The following is a 21,477-nucleotide window of genomic DNA, read 5'->3' as shown; positions in this document are numbered from 1 at the left end:
GGCTGAGAAAAATGTGCAACAATTCAGATCTGTAGTGACCGCAGAGGTCCTGTCTGAGTAATATTCCTGGGAATCTGAGAGGTTCAATGACATCAAGTGAAGTTCTCATATTACATACACGTTAGCCTTTTTAAACTAAATATCCCTGAGATTAAAGGTTTTTACAACAACAAACTATGAGAGATATCATTGTGGCAGTGTAACATTTAGACAGTAATATAGGCAGATATACAATATAATGGAACAGTTCAGTAAATAAAATGTTAAATTTTATTGGTGGGAGGACTCATGACCTTGGTATTTCAAAAAATTTTGGCCAATTCTGAATAAATGTGCTCTTATTTCCAGACATGTGTTGGGGATAGGGATGAGGGATGGTAAAAAAGTTCCTCACAGGAAATTAAATTAAACATTTAAAGCTGGAGTAGGGAGTTTATTTTTGGCTTTATTAGCCAAAAATTCAATTCAGTTTTAGTCTAATCAGATTTGGATGTTCAATTTAACTTTTTTTGTTTCACATCAGTGCACCACCCTAAATTCATATATCAGCTTACACAAGAATGTTTTACTAGTATGACTCATCTTTTCATGCCTTTATTTGTCACATGTGACGTGACAACGTCACATTTTCACACAGTCAGAGACAGTAAGTTTCCGTCCACCTATAGTTCAGTTATAAAATCAGCATCCCACAGAGCATCTCTCTCCAGGCTCTTTCGGAGTCACCTGCCCTGCACACTTCACATTACTTCACATTGTGAATTAAGGATTTATTTAAACAAAACCAGAGTTGGTGATTGTTGGAACAGTGGAAATATGAACCAGAACATTTTTGGTGAGTTTGATTGTGTTGACGACTGACTATGTTTTTTAAAAAGCAGTCTGGTGAGTTTGGTGAGAGCAGTAAATAAAATAATATTCCATCCGCTGCATGATAGAAGAGATTTTAAACTTGTTTCCTAAGCTGCTCCAAAAATGATGGCAGGCAGACGTGACACATGTCCCAGCTTTTTTTGACTTTTGAGAGCTCCCCGCAGAGACCCAGGAGAAAATATACAACTGTTGTCACAAGCTGAGCAGGTCGTGACAAGTAAACTGTACTTCATGAGTAAAATCTCTGGAGAGCATATTGACTATTTTATAACCCAGATGGTTCTGATAGCCTACATGAGGGGCACAAACTGGGATAGGCACAGATTTAAGACTGTACTCAGTATAAAGCTTTACATACTGTAGCTTTAGTGGAAAACGATGGAATAAGGACATGTAGCTAGAAAACTGTTTTATTTATTATTATTATTTTTTAGATGTTTTAAGGGAAATTTGAAGGGAATGGGGAGAACATCACTGTTTATGTTGTCAGAATATTAAAACAAACTCTTTTGGTTTTAAAAAAGGTAGAATTTTGATCTCATCATTTCAAATGAGACAGTTTCTTTCCAGACATATATGTGTGTGTGTGTGTGTGTGTGTGTGTGTGTGTGTGTGTGTGTGTGTGTGATGAACAGTGAGTGTGGGTGAAGAGAAACGGGATGGGAGAGAGAAAAAAAAAGGAGAAAGCAATCAGCGGGAAAACAAATATTTGAGAAATGACAGCCTACAGAAGAGTGAAACCAGAGGGAGGGACCGCAAACGCCTCCCAGAGACACTGAGAGGATTCCTCCTGCGGTCGGTGAAATAACAGCTCCCTGCAAACAGGCTGACAGGATGATTGCATGACAGCGCAGCGGGGCGACGCCTCAGCGCTGCTCAAAAGCTCTACGCTCACATGTGGGGAGGTGACACGCTGCGAAAAACATCCAACTGCTCAACATCAACTGTGAATCCCAAGACCTACTTTCCAAATCTCACCTGTTTTGTGTTAGGAATCAGTTGCTCTTGGAATCATCTGCCTTAATTTACGGGTTTCAAAACAGTATTTTAAACCACGTGAAATAATCGCACCTCTCCACTAAATGACGTGAAAATCTAAACAAACAGAAGGTCTCATGAAAGCTGTGTGTTCACTGCCATGTTCAGACAATATAACCACAAAGGTTGACCTGCAGTAAAAATGGGAAATTTGGCTCTTATTGGCTAAAGCAGCTCCCCTTTGGGCTATTTTGTGTGATCGTTTTTTACTGGCCGACACTTTTGAAAACTCAAAAATCAAAAATAGTTCAACCTGAACAGACAAGAAACCAAAGTGGAAGTTTGATGATGGACAAATGATTTTTGACCAACAGTTAAGTTGTTTATCCATCTATATTGTTTTGTGGAGTTGTGGAGTTTTGGAGATAGAGATGTCAGCTTGCTGTGCTCAAAGTGCCAAAAAAATACATTTGAAAAACTCAACAGCAACGTCTCTTTCCAGAAATCATGACCCTGTTGCTCAAAGGATCTTGTTATGAGCAGTTTCATGTAGGAACTATTCTTTCAAAGGAAGCATGCAACTACTCATGGACGAGAGGCTCCTGCTCATGAGAATGTGAGATGTAAACATTAATGGCGTCCTCCACGGCTGACCTGTAACCTCTTGTCCATACACGCCTCTCTCTGTGCGGTGATACAGTTGGAGGGTGCAGTTTGGGAGAAAGAAAACAGTTCCTACATGAAACAGCAGATCTGTGGATTATCTTGAGTAACCTGATCATGATTTCTGGAGAGATACATTGCTGTTGGGGTTTTTTTATTGTATTTTTTGGCACCTTAACACCACAAGCAAAGTTTCATTTAGTCCAATCTTAGTGGAGAGAAGGGAGACATCTCTACAGCTGGTATCTCCAAAACTCTGCTATTCACACAAAAACAAACTAGATGGATAAACAGCTCTACAGGCCAGTGGAAAAATATGTGTCTTTGATTTTGGGTTGAACTGTTCCTTAAAATGTGTAATTCCTTAATTTCTTTGGCTCCTAGGAAACTTTTTCCTACCACTCATCCAAAGACGTCTGATTAAGCTCTTTGTTCTTTATTGTCTCCACTGGAGAAGATATTTAAAATCTGATTCAGAAAAAAAATACATAAATTTCAGGCACTGTACACACGTTTAATCCTTGTCCACTCCCAGCGACGGCCCCTCGGTGACTGTTCAAACACACTCTTTCAGCAGATCTGCTGTCTTTTCCACAACAGCCTCAGTGTGTGTGTGTGTGTTGTCATGTACGTGCCTGTCAGCAGGAAGGTGGTGACGGGATGCGAGTGAGCGTTAACACCTGCATCAGACCAGTGCAGCAAACCTCACCGATTTAACTGCAAGATGCTAAAACATGAACACACAAGCTTTTGACTTTTCCCACTGACCTTGCTCTGTCTCAGCTGAGAGTCTGGTGCTTTGAAATTCTAGCTAATAGAGAAGTTTCCAAAGCTACTAAATATGTCAGCCTGAATTTTACTGAAATATGTATAAAATGATGCACAATATATTATTTAATTAAAAGAAATATATTTTAAGGGCAAAATCAAAAGATTAAGAAATTAAAAAGCTCTTGCTTGTTTTGGTGAAACTGATATCTGAAAGGGATTCATCATCAGAGGGACTTTGTACATGTAAACACAAGTTCATCCTCATGATTATCATCATCAAAGCAAGAAAATAAACTGTCCCTGAGGGTCCCAACATGACAAGACTTCAGTTCACGACCTTCTGTCTTTTTCTGATGTCCCCTCAGCACAGGCAGCTTCACACAGAAAATATCTGATTCATCTCCTTCAGCATCAGACTCTGAGATAATGTTTCTCATGAAGTCGTGTAGAAACAGCCTGGATATCATCATTTTTGAGCTGGAGTGTTTAAGCCTCACTGACCTTCTGGACGGTGGAGGTGAGCTCCAGACACAGCTGGATGATTCTGCCTTTGGTGGAGGTAAAATCGTTGGCGGTTGTCAGAGGAGTCCTGGAAAGACAGAGTATTGGTCTTGTTACAGTGGTGGCCTGTAGTAAAAACTCAGCAGGTTCTGTCAGAAGTCTGAAGGGTCAGGACAAAAGACCCATATTCACAACACTTGAAGGCTGCTGAATATAATTTGTAAACCATGTAATGTTTCATGTTGCTCACAGTAAATTAAAGGGTGGGTCCATTATTTTATTTTATTTTATTTTATTTTATTTATTTTTTTGCGGTTTTAATTCTGCAGCTTCCCAGTAGTTTTCCTTCTGTATTCAAATTCATACATTTCAATTTTGGTCAAAGTACATATGTTTTGGTTAGAGAAGCACCGATTTCAATTTTCTTGTCTGATTCCGATTTCCGATTTCTTTTAAGGGTCTGACCTGCCGATTCTGATTTTGCCTGATTCCGATTTCCAGTCTTTCAAAGAAATATAATTAAGAGCATGCATAAACATTTTGTTTATGCTTGTAAAAATTAAATTATATATTCATAATAAAACACTGGCTATTAAATATCCATTAAATACTAAAAAAAAGCTGTACAAAAAGAAGCAGCACCTGTTGTAGACAGGTTTTTAACAATTTTTGATCCTCACAAATGTTGAAGGCTGAATCTAATTATATTTTAAATTATCTGGATTTAGCATTAGATTGAGATTAAGGATGCACAATATTACTGACCGGCTTTAAAATGAAATATCTGTATTAGTATCTGCTGATATGACAGGCTGATAAGAAAACTGATAGCAAAGTTGCCAAATTCCTTCAACACTATAAATTTAATGCCCCAGTCTAAGAGACGTCATCTCAATCATTATGACAAATTTGTGTAGAACATGAAAGAAAAAGAAGAAAAACCCTTCAGCAATAGTTTTCTTATTTTTTGTCAAAAATCCAACACGGTGTATCTCTAATTTAGATTCAGTAAAACTGCTGTAGGAGCTCAGCCGGAGGTGTCTGTGTCTGCGCGATCTGACACACGACGGATGTCAGGTGTGTTTTGGGCGTCAGTGCAGCAACGTGTCAGAGTTTGTGCGTAACAGCTGCAGTGAGCTGGAATGTTCTTCAAGCTGATACAAGCTGAGAAACAGCAGACAGACAGACAGAGAGACGCAGTGACAGTTGACACACACCAACACACGTTAACAAGGACCAGCACTAACAACTGTGAGTGTGAGCGACAGTGAGAGTGTCTGAGAGGGGGCTTTAGCACTCTTTTGTTCTGCTATTGCACACCAATGAACCATAAAACTCTCACATCACACAAATCTGATGTTTTCTATGAAAAGTGAACTTTTTAAAACTTTTTTTAAAATCCTTTTTCAGTTAGACGTCTTTGTGCTTTTGTAATACTGTGCTGCTGCCATCTTGGCCAGGGTTCCCTGTGTGCTGATAGTGTCTGTGTTTACCTGTCCAGCCAGGCCAGCAGACTCTTTGCGGCTCCGATCAGCTCGACCACGGCGGTCAGGAATTCGTTGGAGGGCTGATGGGAGATTTTGTTGTGGTAGGCCGGGTTCTTCCTGCGCTGCGTCACAGCGCTGTTCAAGCTGTGGTGCGCCGCTCTCATCTTCCCCACCAGAGTCTTCAGGTTGTCCGACTCCACACCATAGTTCTGTAAAAACATAAAAATTATAGATTGTACATTTCAAACATGACCAACGTTATATGTAAAAATATATATGTTAAACTACAGTGTGAATAATTAGTTCTAGCTTAGTTCTCCATCTTGTACCAGTGGTGTTTTCAGTCCTCCTGCATCTTCCAAGACCACATTTCCCATCAGCCCTGTTAGGTATCAATTGAAATAACCCAATGCCAAGTAGTATCGAAACTTCTCCAGTCAAACTATACCTACATTTAATCCTTTTGGTACCCAGATGTAGAAAAAAAAAGACTTTTTATATGGTTTAGCTCGCAGCCAATCACCACAAGCATTCTTCATACAGAAGAAATTTATCAGAATAAGTAATCCATTGGTATTGGTATCATTTTAAGGGTACTGGTATCGTCATTTTTTAATCCAACCCAAACTACCATCCAGCAGATTTTCCTCTAAATCGGATCCATATGTCACATAGGAAAGCAGCTAAAAATATACCCACAAACTATTATTATATTTATTTTATTGCAACATATTTGCAAGATGCATGCAATATTTTGTTGCAACAAAATGATCAAATCCTTCTAAACTAATGTTAAAATTATTTGTTAACCTTTAAAGATACAAATTAATTCAGAGAACAAACAGTCCCAGTGAGCTCAGGTCAAGAAAACACACACCAGAGAGGAACCTTTTCAGTTTCATAAAGTCTGGAGTCCTTTTATAACTTACTTGGGACCTGACTGTCTGCAAACGATAACTGCAGGGCTCTGTGGTCTGGCGTGGAGACAGTAGATGTTTTATTTTCCTAACTGTGTCTGCCTGTGTCAGACCTGTTTTATATTGTTATTGTTTTTTTCATCTGTCAAATCTGAGATAAGCTGAAAATGTTTTGATGTTAATAAAGGAAAAAACAAAACAAAGCACACAAACCACAACCATCACATCATACGCAGGGATGATGGGAACAGATTCTCATGACACATGATCAACAAACCTCCACCCATCCCCCACCAACCAAAAACACACACACACATTCCTACAGGCCAGTCACCATGGCGATGATATGACAACAAAATTAGTCCACACCGTGTAAACCTCACTCAAACCAAATCCAAACCCAAAGTGAGCCAATGTGACAGATTACAGGAACAATGATGATAATCAATAATGTTTATCAATTAAAAATAATGATCAGTGAGGATCTTTGGTTACCTTAGTAACAAATTAAAAAACAAAAGTTGATTGATCTGTTAAAAAAATAAGATGTTGTTGGAACATCTCGGTCATGCTTCCCTGAAGATTTATTTACATGAATGAATCAATCAATCAGTTAATCAATCATTCAACCATGTAATCAATGAACAAACATCAGAACTGCAGAGATACTTGAGGTCTAGGTTTGCACACCATAAGTGAAGTTGTAACTGATCAATAACTGCAGATGAATAAATTCTTGTTTGCCTCGTCCTCACAGCTCTGTGATTAAATCTCTGTCAGCTGACGGTGTGTACACGCTGGCTCGCCTGAGGCAGCTCAGATGTTTGACGCGTCCCGACGCTCACAGCCAATGAAAACATCTGCAGCCAAACTGACATTTCACCTGTCGGCTGACTGCACTGTGGGGAAAAAAAAAAAAAAAAAAAAAATACACACACACATATATATATATATATATATATATATATATATATATATATATATTTTTTTTTTTTTTTTTTTTTTTTTTTTTTTACACACACCTTAACAGAACATGACAGAGCATTTAAAATCAAGCCTCAGGCCAATACTCAAATTATGTTAACATGAAATGATCTCACCCTGCCAGCAGCAGATACGTCAGTCATTAATGAGCTGTAAAGTGAAGTCAGACCCATGTTGAAGTGAAACAGGCTGCATGTATCTGTTAATCTGACTAAAGACATGTGAGTCTGGCTTCACTGAACTAAAATCACGACCAAAAGTATTGAAAAACTGAAGAAGAAATGCAGCTGACCAGAAACTGTCCTTTAGAGCTGAAACTGATTATTTTCATTATTGATTACCTGTTAAACTTTTTTTGATTAATAAATGAACTGTTTAGTCTCTAAATGTCAGACAACACCCAAAACTATTAAAAGAAAAAAACCCAGCAATTTTTCATGTTGAAAAGCTGGAACCTGAATAAATTACTTTTTTGACAATCAAGTAATCAATTAATTCTTTCAGCACCACTATGATTGTACCAATGTGTCTTTAATCAATAATAAACCTGACTAACAGGGTGGGAAACATATTTAACTGCTCTGTTTGTCCCATTTTACAAATCATTAAAGTGACATTACACCCCAAAATGCAGATTTTTTTGTAGGAAAACACGTTTTACTCATCACAAGTAGAAAACAATACACATCACTTTTGCGAGATGAAAAAAAGGATATTATACAACACAATGGCTCTCTCTTCACTAAATATTTATGGCTGATGGACTAAACACTCTAAACAGCATGACTGTGTTCTTTTAAGTCTGATAATAAACTTGTTTGGGAGGTAAAAGTGAGAACAGAGAAAGTGTCTCCTGCTGCACTGAACGAGTCTCTGATGGAAAACTGATCATCTGACAGCCAAAGGAAACTGCTGCTGGAACAAAACTGCAATGGCTCTTCCTCTATGTGCTGTACACTGTTTGATCGTGTGTGTGTGTGTGTGTGTGTCAGGGGAAGGGTGGGGGGTCTCCAACAGGTGGGAGGGGTCACATCTGTTTCCTGCTCCACACCAGAGAACAGTTAACTCAACTCTGCGCTGCAGAAAATATCCACAACACGTCACCTGACCTTCAATTCAGTCTTACAGGAAAACTCTCCCTGAAACACTCGAGCTGATGTGAATCATCTATTCATGACTCTGTTTAGTTTTTTTGGTGCTTTTCTCTTCAGTGAGATGTGATTTCAGGGATTCAAAGAGACAGGGGTGTGATCTCCCCCCAACTACTTGTTGTCCCATGAACAAAGGTCTGTACTTGGGTCTTAAAATGACATTTTCAGAAGTTAAACTTGCTGATAGGTTTGCCACAGTAGTCAGTGTTACTGGTGTTGCACGGTGTTTGGGTTGAGTTTAATTACACACCGATTACATTACTTGTCCACTGCACCAAACATTATTTTGCTTTTCTTTAACGGAAATAAACTCACTTTAATTCATCTTCACAAATAAGGCCCCACATTTATTAAATAAAAAACTAATTTTGTAAAATACCAGGTGTGTTATTAATACTTAGTTGTACAACAAGCACTACATGTAGAAACTGAAATTGCTCCATAAAGCATGTCTCATCATGTTTCACTCTTTTCATTAAGGAGAGTTGACCGAGAAGACAATGATGGAAGATTTGTTGTCGTTACGTTAAATGTCATTTAACTGGCTTGTCAATAAGAAAGATAAAGAATAAAGAAAAAAGAGGGTAAATAAGTTTCTTTCAGTAACATAAACATTCACATTATGTATCTGAACGCACCAATATGAGTTTCAAAGTCACAGTCAAAAACACAAACAGAGAAATCTCTCATGCAAAATAAATAACCAAAACTGGTGTTTATGCATGAGAGGACCAAATCAGTCACAGCCTGTCTCTGAAGGACGACTGAGAACCGCTGCTCACATATACACACCTGCACAAATACATCATCAGTCGTGGATTGTTGGGCTGACAGAGTCCAGTTGGAAAATTTTAACACATCACCCAACCCTGACTGGCTTAAACTCTAGTTCCCATTTATCCTGAATAGGATGAGTGGTTGAGAGAAACAACAAATGGAAGCAAATTTTACTGTGTGGGCTGTGGCTTAATGACTAATGTGGAGCCAGAGGATGGTCCAGTTGGGAACCACTGACTTAACCAGTACTGTAGTACAGAACTGGAGGAGAGGTCACTTTCCTCTCTCTCAGCCAACACATACGGTAAGAACCAGATCTGCAGGAGCTGATCTGCTTTACTTCCAAGATAATGTCACGTCTTCATTTGCAACCAGCTGAATCTTATCAGACACAAACTTATCTCACCTCATTAGCACATTTTTCATGTACTGATTAAATTACACTTTCTGGGTGAATCCCACACTGCAAAAATATCTATCAGTCTTACATCTAAAATGTATGTTTTTCCCACTGGACTGCAAAAAATATTACATGTGCAGCTTGTTTTATTGATTTGTCAAATGCCTCTGACAGAGTAGGCCATGTCACCTTGACCATCCCCTTCTGTAGCAAAAACTTGAAGACCTGCAGTCTGGATTTGGTGTTGTTCAGATCCACTTAAAGCAAGGACATGGAGTTTTAAACTGGTTATGAAACAGTCTTAAGTTCATACTGATGAAGCAGTTTACAGCACACACCCAGAAGAACCTGTGTTTACATTTTGCCAGGCAGAGTATGTCATTAAGTAATACATTAGACAGTCAAAAAGAGACAGAAGTGGAGTTTTATTTACATTATTTCATTTTTACCCTATAGGTCATGGCGGACACTGGAGAAGAATCAGCAAAGAGAAAAAGAAAAGAATAGACCAAAGAACAGAGAAAGGCTAATCTTTGGCGGTCATTCAACAGATGGAGAGAATCGCAGGATTTAAAACGATTTAACGCTGATCCTGAATTGGCTGTCTTCGTCCTAGACAGGTATGTAATGTGTCTCTTTTATTCATGAAATACACTTTGAGAGGTGAGATGTTTTTACATCAATATATGAATTCACATTGGTGGCTAAAAGCAAAGCAAAGCTAACACCTTGCTAAGGATACCTGAATTAGATAACATGAGCTAACTTATGAGCATGATGTCTAATATGCTCCAAGAAATTCAACAGTAATTTGTATAAAATGGAGAGGCTAGACCACTGAAGTGAAAAAAGTATTTATGACCAGACTCTGCCCTCCCAGTATGTGTATGTTAAGCACATTTTGATTACCCATTACCTGGTAATTGCTATAGTCACACTGCCTGTATATTGTCTATTTAATTCCAATGATAAGTCATAAAAACAAAACTATTTTGGAATGCAGAGGATCAACTGAGCAGTCTGACAGCCTGAGAGAAGAAGCTGCCCTGCAGTCTGGTGGTACAGCAGTGGACAATTCCTTATTACTTGACTGCAGCCTAACATCTGGTTTATAATCCAACATTTTATGTTGGGCTTGCTACTGAGCTATATCTAGCTCTTGGCTTATTATTATGAAGAGATAACAATACTAGGGAATGTTGATAACCTCAGCTTTCTGAACAAATTTAATCCACTATACTATTGAGCAACTGAATCTGTTAGTTGTAGGCCTAACCTACATATAAATTAATGTTTACCACAATCATGTTATCATCATTTTTCATTTATCACACAAAACCACACATAGATACTTTAGCTCGCATGCTATGCATCCTGCCAACAGCTGCGCGTATTGCAAAAAAGTTGCTTCCTGCTTTCACATGCTCCGAAAACAGATGCACACACCGACCAGCTTGAGGGTGTTATGGTGGACATGCCACATCTGTCCAGGGGCTCCACCTCAACTCAGCTTAAGTTGATTTTTAACGCAGAAAAAACAGGGACCCCGAGCATGAATCAGTTGAGAACCACTGACCGAACCTGCACTGAAGAACAGAAGTGACTTTCTTTTCTCTGCCAACACATGCAGTAAGAACCAGAGCTGCTGGAGTTGATCTGTTTTACTTCAAGATAATGTCACCACTTCATTTCCAACAAGCTAAGTCATATCAGACACAAACTTATCTCACCTCATTAGCACATTTTTCACTCACTGATTAAATGACTGCCACGTTTTAGACTAATCCCACCCTGCAAAAAATGCCTAAAATTAATATTTTTCCTTGAAACATTGATATTGAAGTAACAATTCCACATTTCCAATGCACTTTGAGGGATTTTATTATGCTTATTCTCTGAGGTAATCTGCAGCCACTCATTAGATTAATCAAGCTTCAATAACACAACTTTAAACAGTTGCAGTCGTTCTCATGTCTGATAACCGTCCCATTGCTGCGGTCAGTTGTCCTTTTATTTTCACTGTTTGTCAGTGAGTGTCAGGCTCCATTTAAAAAGGCTGCGGGACCCCATTCAGTTCAGTGTCACCATTAAACCTCAGCACCGACTGTAAATCCTCCTTTTCACTGTGACACAGACAGTCAGAGCTCATAAACAGCTGACTGAGGGCTTCTGTCTGCAGCTCGACGCTTTTAACTGTTTCAGACAACAACTCTGTTGGCTTGAAACAAATGTTTGGCCCTTGTCATGGTGGGCTCTCCTCATATGAGGTCAAACACTGTATCTTGAAAACGTGGAGGCATTTTGTGAAATTCCTCATTTACTTTTCAACATGCAATTTTGGTCATTTTGGCAAGATATAGTAATTTCACAGCAGACTGCCACGTTTTACATGTGTCAGTCTAAATGGTTTCAAATTCTTCTTAAGTTTAGAGACAATCTGTGAGAGATGTGCAGAGTTTATTGGTTTAAAGGATTTTTAACTCAAGACTTGTATAATTTTCACATTAAATAAATCAAACTATTAGAAACACATGTACTGTAAGTCAGGAGGACATCAATGATTTTCAAGACTATTTAATTTCTAGAAACTTTCTAGAAACCATCGCTACATTTTTTTTACAGTGTAGGAGTATTAAACCCAGCAGTAAGGGCATGTTGCCAGATCAGATAAAAATTTAACAGAGTGCATTTTATTTACATCAGCACATTCTCTGCATGAGAGCCAGAGCAGTATAAAACCACAGCTATGTGTTGGACATAAAGCAACTTCATGGTTCAGACTCGATAAATTCACACATTTAGAAAAGATAACGTTACTCTGCAGCTGTTGTCAGCAGAACAGATACTGGTGCTCTTTTATATCTAATCGTTTCAGTTAACTAGCAAACACAAACTCATATAATCAAATTATGTGCGCAGCTGAATAAATTAAATTTCAAAATTAAGTTTGCCTCTGAAAAATATTTCCCTAAACTGAGTGTTGCATAAAGCCTTTTAGTTTGTTCTCTTTCTTTTGTGTTCAGACGTAAAAGATATTCATATGGAATGTGTGTTTTTTTTTTTTTCAAATTAATTATATTTTTCAAACCTATATGCAGTTAATGCAAACATCAAAAACAGAATTTCACTGAGGGACAGGGAGGCTTATATTCTTTAAGAACAAGTTCAGTTTTTCTGAAGTATCACGTCCTACATGATGACAACCAACCAATCAAACAACTGTTTTTATCTGATAAAAGAGTAATGAACTACAGAGATGACTATTTCAAAGACAATGTGTGAAGAGGAATAGTAAATGAGGATGTGCCATGAAGCAACTGACAAAATCAATGTGACAAATCTGCTGTGAAGTAATGAAATATGAAAAAACTGTGACAGCAAGAAAGGAGACAAACATTGACAGTTCCACTAAAATGATATACAGTACTTACATCATGTTATTTTATGAGATAGAGTTATGTTAACATTTGGCTAGCTAGCTACAAAGTTGCTATTGCTGACATGAAATCTAGACTCTCTAACAAGTTGCACATCACTCAGTGTCCAATGGGTTTTCTCTGTCCAGAAAAATGCATCTTGGTATCTCCTCTTTCTTTTAAATCACCATAAATTCATCCTTTGTCTTATGTTCCACAAATTATTTCACTTTTAAGAGACTGATATAGGTCCCTTAAAGGAAAACAGTGACTAAGGACCTTCTAGCAAAGCATATTATAATAGTATATATAAGACATCCTTAGATGGAAATTTACAGGCAACCTTAGCATTAGTGCTTTTATACCACCGATCACTGGTATTTACCATGAAAACCACTGTTTTCCGATGTATTGTTTAAGATTTGTATGCATATACTCTGTTATGTCCAAAGGAAAAAAGGAGGATGTCCCTTTACTCTCCTTATGTGACTAAACACCTGCTGGTTTGGAACTGTGTAATGGACTATAAATTTCTGGTGGATTCTGAAGTTTAAAAAAAAAGTCAGATAAAAAATTCAGACAACTTGCTGTAACTTGAGGTCCCCTGTGTGCGAAGCTGCCTCTTGCAGCTTCAAATATTTATTTGGGGTGTGACAGAACACAGATGTTTGGGTTTGGTACAGAGCTTCTGTCTACATCTCAGCGTGTGGTGAACAGAACTCAAAGCTTTTGTCAGTTGTTGACTCTTTGCTAAACCATGCTAGTAAATTGAGCCCAGCCCAAATCATCTGTACTGCGAACACCAGTGAGCAAAGCTGGTATGTATCAACACTGTCTAATGCAAGTCATGTTCCTTGGAAATATCTCCCTGGATCCCTCATAATCCTCATGTTTTCCTGAGTACCAAAGTATTCCAGTAATAGTTGCCTTTTTCATGGTTACAGCACAAATAGGAACTGCTAACAGCTAATTTAGCGTGTATTTTCATGGTGCAAACTAGCCAAAATGTTACAAGTTAAAGCCTAACTGATGCTAGATATTTGGGGCCGATGCCAATGCCAATATTAGGGAACAAAAAAATCAGAAAATATGATAATAAAAACAATTTGCATAATGTTCTGTAAAATAAAAGTTTTCACATCGGTACATATCAGACATATACACCGATAGTGATATAGACTGATCTGTGATAGGTCAATTTTGGGTCAATAAAATTGGCTGACAGATAAATCTATCTGGCTCTAAAACAAATATAGCCTTAAAAAAAAATCAAGTCTCAAGTTGAAGCCCACAGCTCAATCACTGTTTCCATGGCAACATTACACTTCCTGCATTAATCTCCTAAAGCATTATGGGGATTTTAGTGCACAAAACAGAGAACTTGATTATCCCACATAGAAGTAAGAAAAACAATAACAACAGGTCAGTCATACAGTACTGTCAACTATTTAAAATTCATAAAACATGCCTGCTGTACTGTGAGCTTTAGTGTGACGTTACCCCAATATTTATCCTAAGGAAAGACCCTGACAGTGAAGTTTGAAAAGACGTGACACTGTGGCGGGTTACTGACCAGGGCGCAGAGCAGATCCACGGCCTCCAGCACCAGCTCCTGGTGTCCGACCCGCGATACGCCCAGAGTAAGCAGCTCCTGGTGGGACATCCTGAGCAGCTTCTCCCCGTCCACCTGCTGCCGCTGGAAGGACGGGATGTACTGCTGCAGGCTGTCGTCCAGACCTGAGGGACACACAGAGACACAACACACTGAGAGGGGACACCAAGGAAACCACAAAGTATTTCTGTGCTTTCTGTAGGCAGTTTTATTGGCAACGTTTTTCTGTTAAACAGGTCATAAAAAACATATTTATATTGGAATATTTGTCTGGAATGCAGTAAAGCACATGAGGAGGAAGATGGTAAGTCCTGTGCATATGCGAGAGAGTAAACGATACTAACAGAGATCCTTTCAGCAGCTGAGTTTCAGTGAAAGTCGTCTGTTATGATCCATTCAAGTTTGACAGCAAACAGAGCTGATGAGTCAACACTCATGTATTGACTCTTCCTGCTGATCCATCACTGTGACGGCCAACAGCGCTAACACTGTCCCGCTACCTCACCACACCCCACCTCAGGATCCACAAGATCACTAGTCTGGGTTTATACAGACAGACAAATCCTACCGTCCTGCACACAGGAGGTCACAGGTTTGACCCCGTCGTCATCAACATTCATCAACATCAAATGATGTTTCACCATTAAGAAAAGTTTAGTTTCAGCCCTAAATTACAGCAAAACCATGTCTATATTTCTAAATCTGTAGGCTTTAAGTAGCTCCTGTCAGGCTGTGAAGAAACAATCACATACAATAAATCATGGTGTTTATAAAAATGCCAAAACTGACTAAAATAAGAAAAGAGATAACTGGTTTTGACTTAAAACAACATTCAGTGTAGGGGTGTAACGTTATAATTTAGTCTATAAAATGTCAAAAAAAAGTGAAAAATGTTCATCACAATTTCTCAGAGCCCAATGTGACTGTCTTCTGTTTGCCTCTTTTGTCCAACCAACAGTCCAAAACCCAAAGACTCTTCATTTAATGCCATAAATGGCAAAGAAAAGCAGCAAATCCTCACATTTCAGATGCTGAAAACAGCAATTGTCAGGATTATTTCTGATATCCAAAATTCAACAACTTTTATTATTCAACATCAGAGCAACCTCCACGAATTTTTAAAAAGTATGATGACATCATTAAAACAACCAATTAACATCGAATGCCTCAATAATAATAAATCCATTCTGCAGAAATAGCCATGAAGACCTGGACCGTTCTGGACCGACATGATTCAATCCTCGTGACCTCGTTTGACTTTGAGCGAGACGCCGCCAGCTCCAGCGGCGCCACTCTGTGCCCGACCCTGAACTGTGACCTCTGACCTCTCAGTGAACGGCAGCAGCAGGAGATGAGATAAAAGAGTTTTCACCGCTGGATCAATGGAGGGACATCAACCAACATCCAACACATGCTACTACTGACACACATCAGTACAACATGACAACATGTTCAGCCCAGGGGGTGAGAGGATGTGTTTAGTTTGTAAAATGCTGAGACACAAAAGAAGGTGTCAAATTAATTACTTATTTAGCACTTTTTCATACCGTAGAAGGTCACATTATTGGTATTAAACTAATACAATAATTAAATTTATCTCAAGCTGTCTGATAAACAATTGTCACCTCTGTTACACAACTTTAAACTAAACTCTGGTTAAGTAATCCTTGATTGATTGAATGTTTTAAAACCAAACATGATTATTAGTCTGACCAATGTAAAAGAAATTGTCATGGACAAAAAAATAACCACTAAAAACAACTGTTCCTGCTACATGCAGTGGCATCTAAGAACAAACAATTAAAATAAACACATAAATAAATAAAAATGAACACATTAGGCTAAACAGAAACTAACATTTATTAGAATACAGCAGAGAGGTTCAAATCTTCTGATTGTCACTTTTAAAAGTCAGAACTATCAAAACACACAACTTTGTTCAATCTACAGCTGAAACAATTTATAGATTAATTGACAGACAAAAGATTCTTCAGCAACAATTTCATTTAAGTCATTTCCAGGTGGTAAAATGTGATCTTCCAGTTCTTTCTTTCTTCCATTCTAATGAATTAAATATCTCTGGGATTTGGGATTGTTGGTGAAACAAACAAGCAATCTGAAGATATGACCTCTGGCTCTGAGAAAGTTTGATAAATATTTTATATAGCAAACAAGTAACTGTGAAAATAACTGGCATATTATTCAATAGTGAAAAAAATGTTGGCTAAATGTTAAAAAAAAAACTTGTGCACAAGGCAGCAACACTGTCGATGGCCTGTCATCATCCTAAACTAAAAATACATGTTAGTTTGAGAAAGCTCTTGAGTGTCCACCAAATGGCAGATGTTGTGAAGCCCTCAGCAGCGGGGCCGGACATCAGCTGGCCAACAAAATGCCTGAGCTGGTGTGAACGGTGGAGAAGAAAACAACTGCCCCTGCATGTGGTAATTAAAGTGTCCCAAAGAAACTGTGACTCCTGTTTGTCTTCAGATGGACACGCAGGACGACAGATGGCCGACACTCACACTGCCAGCAGGGAGGAAAATTCCTCCTTAACTTAAGTGCTGATGTGACACCTCGGAGCTTTCACCAGCTAACACCTCTGACACCCAGATACATCAACAGCAATGCACTGAGAGACAGTGAGACAATACAGAGCAAGCTGGTTTGTTTACTCGTTTCTTTATGTTCAAAAGCTACAGCTAAAACCATGCAAGGTAACGAATTAACCTTTTTAATGAAGCACTTTTGGCGCCTTGAGATATCTGTAGTGTGTATCAGCTTTTAGGATTAGTCAGTTCATTGATCAGTTGAATAACTTCCAACAATTTGATAAGCATTTAAGTCATTCATAGAACCAACATGCCAAACATTTTCTGGTTCTGCATCCAGAAACATCCGTCTTGTAGCTTTTCTTTGTCTTATATGAAACTAAAATGAATATTTTAGGGCTTTGGACTGATCCAAGGTATTACTCCCTTCTTACTTCCACGAATACAGCAGCTCGGTCAGTGGTCCTATGTTTCAAAATGTGCCACTCAAGAGTCATTTCTGTGGGTACCCATCTATCATTATGTTCTGATGTACAATCCAAGTCAGGTGACATAGTATACAGATTGATAAAGTCCACGTATGAAGGAGGTAGAGTGGATCAGTTAGTGATACATGTCATGATACACGCACTACTATATGCATAAAATCTGAGATTAAAAAGTTTACTTTTTGTGAAATCTAGTGCTGCAACTAATGATTATTTTCATACTTGATAAATCGTTTGATTATTTTCTTGATTAATAGATTAATAGTTTGTTTTAAAATGTTGGAAAATGGTGAAAAATGTTGATCAGTGTTTCCCAAAGCATAAAATGTCGTTCTTGAATTTCTTGTTTTGTGCACAACTCAAAAATATTCAGTTTAATGTCCAACAGGAGTAAAAAAAACAAGAAATATTCACTTATGAAGCTGAAATCAGAGAATTTAGGGAATAATCGATTGATAATCAATTAATTGTTTCAGATCTAGTGTAATCAGAACAGCGACAACACTGATAACACAAAATGAACCACTGCCACTGCTTTGCATGTTTCACAATATAATACTTTAGTGTTTATGAGAATCGATGTCTTATCACAAAACATAATATCACAGGAAGTGTACCGTTATGTTTTTTTTACACCCCTATTACGGTTTAACAAACACAGGACTTTCTCCCAGGAGATGTGTTCATGTCTTGTACTTACATACATCACACAACTTAAATACATAACTTGCATACATTCCATAACTTTAACTCTAATTATCTTTAGTAAACAAATATGTAAAGAAATTTTTGTGCCTTTATTTTGAAAGTTTACCCAGACATTGCATATTTATTATTGTAAACTTCTTGACTGTGGAGCCTTGTACATGAAAAACTGATGCTAGAGGGATACGTCAAGTGTCTCCATTTGAAGTGTAGGGCCACGGACCAAGCTGCCATATCTGACAAGGTGGGAGTGAGAAGATGTTGCATTTAAAGACGTTAAACATTATTTTCTGTTATTTTATCAAATATCAATCAGTTCATTGAGAAAAGAATAGGTAGAATATCTGGTCATGAAAGAAAGAACCCCAGCTTTAACAGTGAAAAAGTCTTCAATGTATAAAATAAAAAGCTAAGAAAAGCAGCTGTTCCTTCAACTGTATGAAGCTGACTATGAAATTTATCTGCAAATTAAGTTTTCATTTCAATTTTAACTGTGAAAGCAGTGATGCATTTCAAATATAGCTATTTTTTTTTTAATCCCAATCAAATTTAAATTTTGTCACACATCAGGCAAAAAGGAAAGATGGGATGTCAGATAGCGAATGAAAACTGAACTTAATTGAAAGACTGTAGAGGCATCCCTGAACATCTATACTAAAAACTTCTCTGCTCCTTCTTTACTGGTTTGTTTTGCTTTCTGCTCGTGTTGAGCTGCTGCAACAAATTTGTGACACGTGTAAAAAACATGTTCTGCTCCTGCATGTTCCTGGAAAGATGCCAGTTGCAAACATCCATGATATTCCCTCACTCCCAGCTCGCTCAGAGAAATATTCAGAGCCACTGCCTGCAGCACACCCCTCCAAAAAGTTTGACTGATGGTAAAAATATGACCATATTTCAAACAAAAGTCCTTTCACTGTTGTTTGTCAGAGTTGGACGGCGGTCAGTGAGAGTTTGTGGTCAACAGGAATGTGTTGGCGACAGCCTGGATCACATTACTGACACCCGAGGAGGCCGATAATCTCTCAGCTGCACAGCAGGGGCGGCTAAATGTCACGCGACAGCCAAATCACCTGCTAATGAAAGCATGACAGCGCTGGGCCAAGCCTCCCTGCAGAGAACAGAAACCTTAACCAGCAGATCTGAGCTTCTGTTGGGCCTTTAGGTGGGATTATTCCTTTAACATGAGCACAAACCGCCAGGTCAACTGGGATAATATGGATGGTTTCAGTTCCACGTTGACCAGCTTCAACTGTTCGCTCAAGGTCATGGCAGTCATCTTATTTTGACATTTTTAAAACAAATGAAAGTGAATTCTCCACAGTTTAAACTATTGTGAAAAACAAGGGTAAAGACATAATTTGCATTGTAGAAAAAGAACATTGATCCAAGCAGGTTCAACTGAGTTTGAATATAAAACAAAGCCTGGCCCAGTGCCAACATCCAGAGCTGGATCCAATGTTCTCGTGAGAAATAAAATGACAGTTGAGACATTTTTCTCATTCCGGATTTTGAAGATTGCAGTCGGGTTTGGCGCTCAGCCCAAACTCTTGGAAAGCGGCTTCAAGCGGTTGGCACACGCTGGGGAACGAGCGGGATCACGGCGCTGAAATACTGCTGAGCGGTTTGCGTTTTTGGCTTCAGAGATGCTTCTCAGGCAGCACGATTAATGAAACACAGCGAGGCTGTAGCACCAACACTGCAAAGAATGAGTCCTGACAAGTTGTGCAACGTTAAGATGGTTTAAATAAACCTGAATAAATTTTAGACTGCTTATTCTTTCACCTTTCAAATGCTTCTGTCATTTTAATATTTTCATTACGTTTCTTAAGCTTTTTGACTTTTGATATTTAAATCTGCATTGTTCCCAGGCCATATCCAGTCATGTCTTAAAACAAGAATCAGAAATCCTCCAAAAAGGGCTCAGATCTGAGATTTAATTTATTTGTTTCAGATATTCGTATGAGTTTGAATAGTTTTCTTTAAAACTTTGGAGATTACTTGTTTCCAAGAAATTTTAGATGGCAATGAAAAGGATTCAAATGCTGCAAAATCATCCCATTTTTAACACATTTGCTTTAACTTTTTGGTTACTAAGAGAAAAGAATGAATGATTTGATAAGGATTGTTATTTGCAGCGTTTTTTGAGATCAGGTTCAGACTCAGATGATGAAATATTTATAACCTGATCTTGTTGTTGCTCAACAAACAGGGAGATTCTGATGCTGGAAGCAGATCAGCTGCTGATCTCACCTCACTCGGTTAAAAGATCCAACTGTCCCTCCTGAGGCCAAAGAAAGTTCTATTTGAACAAATTCAGGCTCCCTACAAACCAAACAAAGCATTTTACCAGATCTGTACATTTAACTCTGCACATTACAAAAAATGAAGCACTAATGTCTGATGATGCTCATCCAGGAGGATGTGTCTTTACTATTTCTGTTTTTCTTTTTATGTTCTAGTGATGTGATTATATCATTTACAATTCCTTTGCTGAATATCACTCTTAATTGTCACTATAATCTATCAACTGACTGTTTTAATCTAATCTCAATACTTCATTCATGTTTCTGATTATGTGGCTTGTAATGTAAAGGTTAACAACCTGTGCCTCCTGCTCTTAGCTGGAAACACCAGTGTTAACAGTCAAAGACGGGAGTTAACCAGCTTTATGATACTGGTTATCGATGATTGCCAGTGTTAGTTTTAGTGTAACCAAACAGAGACAGACACCTCAGAAGGTTGGCTGATGAGCCAAGATCCACAAATACTTTTTTCTCACCCTGGACAAACTCTGATACAACATGCGACTTGCTGCCAACAATATTATTATGCAAGTGTTGCTTGGTGCTCACATTGGTATTTTCTTAGTATTGGGGGGGGCACAACCTCTCCAAAGAATACATGGTTACTGTATGTCTATGGTATACAGCAACTCCTTCTAAACTTTCCAGAATGATTAAGTCCTCTGAATCATTGCCTGTGTTTCCAAGAGTTCCAGAACTTTTGAATCATCATAATATCATATTATCTCATGTTCATCTATTAACAAGACTAACGTTCAGCGGCAGAACCATTTCTCATGTTTTGTGATACACCACAAATCTTAATCTTCATCAGCTCTGAGCTCGCCAACGCCACAGCACAGTTCACATGAGAAAACAGCCTGCTTTAATCTGGATCTCTGGCCTTTGCTCTTTGT

General features: G+C 38.2%; 1 protein-coding gene across 1 annotated transcript in view; it reads right to left on the bottom strand.

The window, feature by feature from the left end:
• Window positions 1–21,477, bottom strand: part of LOC146314734 (connector enhancer of kinase suppressor of ras 3-like) — a 49,308-nt gene that overhangs the window by 12,314 nt on the left and 15,517 nt on the right. Inside the window, exons 2-4 of the mRNA XM_084737273.1 lie at window positions 14,492–14,655; window positions 5,280–5,482; window positions 3,787–3,874 (exon numbers count right to left, since the gene is read on the bottom strand). Coding sequence (XP_084593399.1) covers window positions 3,787–3,874; window positions 5,280–5,482; window positions 14,492–14,655 — 455 coding nt within the window. The remainder of the gene's footprint in view (window positions 1–3,786; window positions 3,875–5,279; window positions 5,483–14,491; window positions 14,656–21,477) is intronic.

This window comes from Lutjanus erythropterus, chromosome 15 (genome assembly GCF_056507025.1).
Source record: "Lutjanus erythropterus isolate fLutEry1 chromosome 15, fLutEry1.hap2, whole genome shotgun sequence".
NCBI classification, from domain to species: Eukaryota; Metazoa; Chordata; class Actinopteri; order Lutjaniformes; family Lutjanidae; genus Lutjanus; species Lutjanus erythropterus.
Note: the sequence above shows the minus strand (reverse complement) of the source record. Positions and strands in the feature narration are given on the sequence as shown.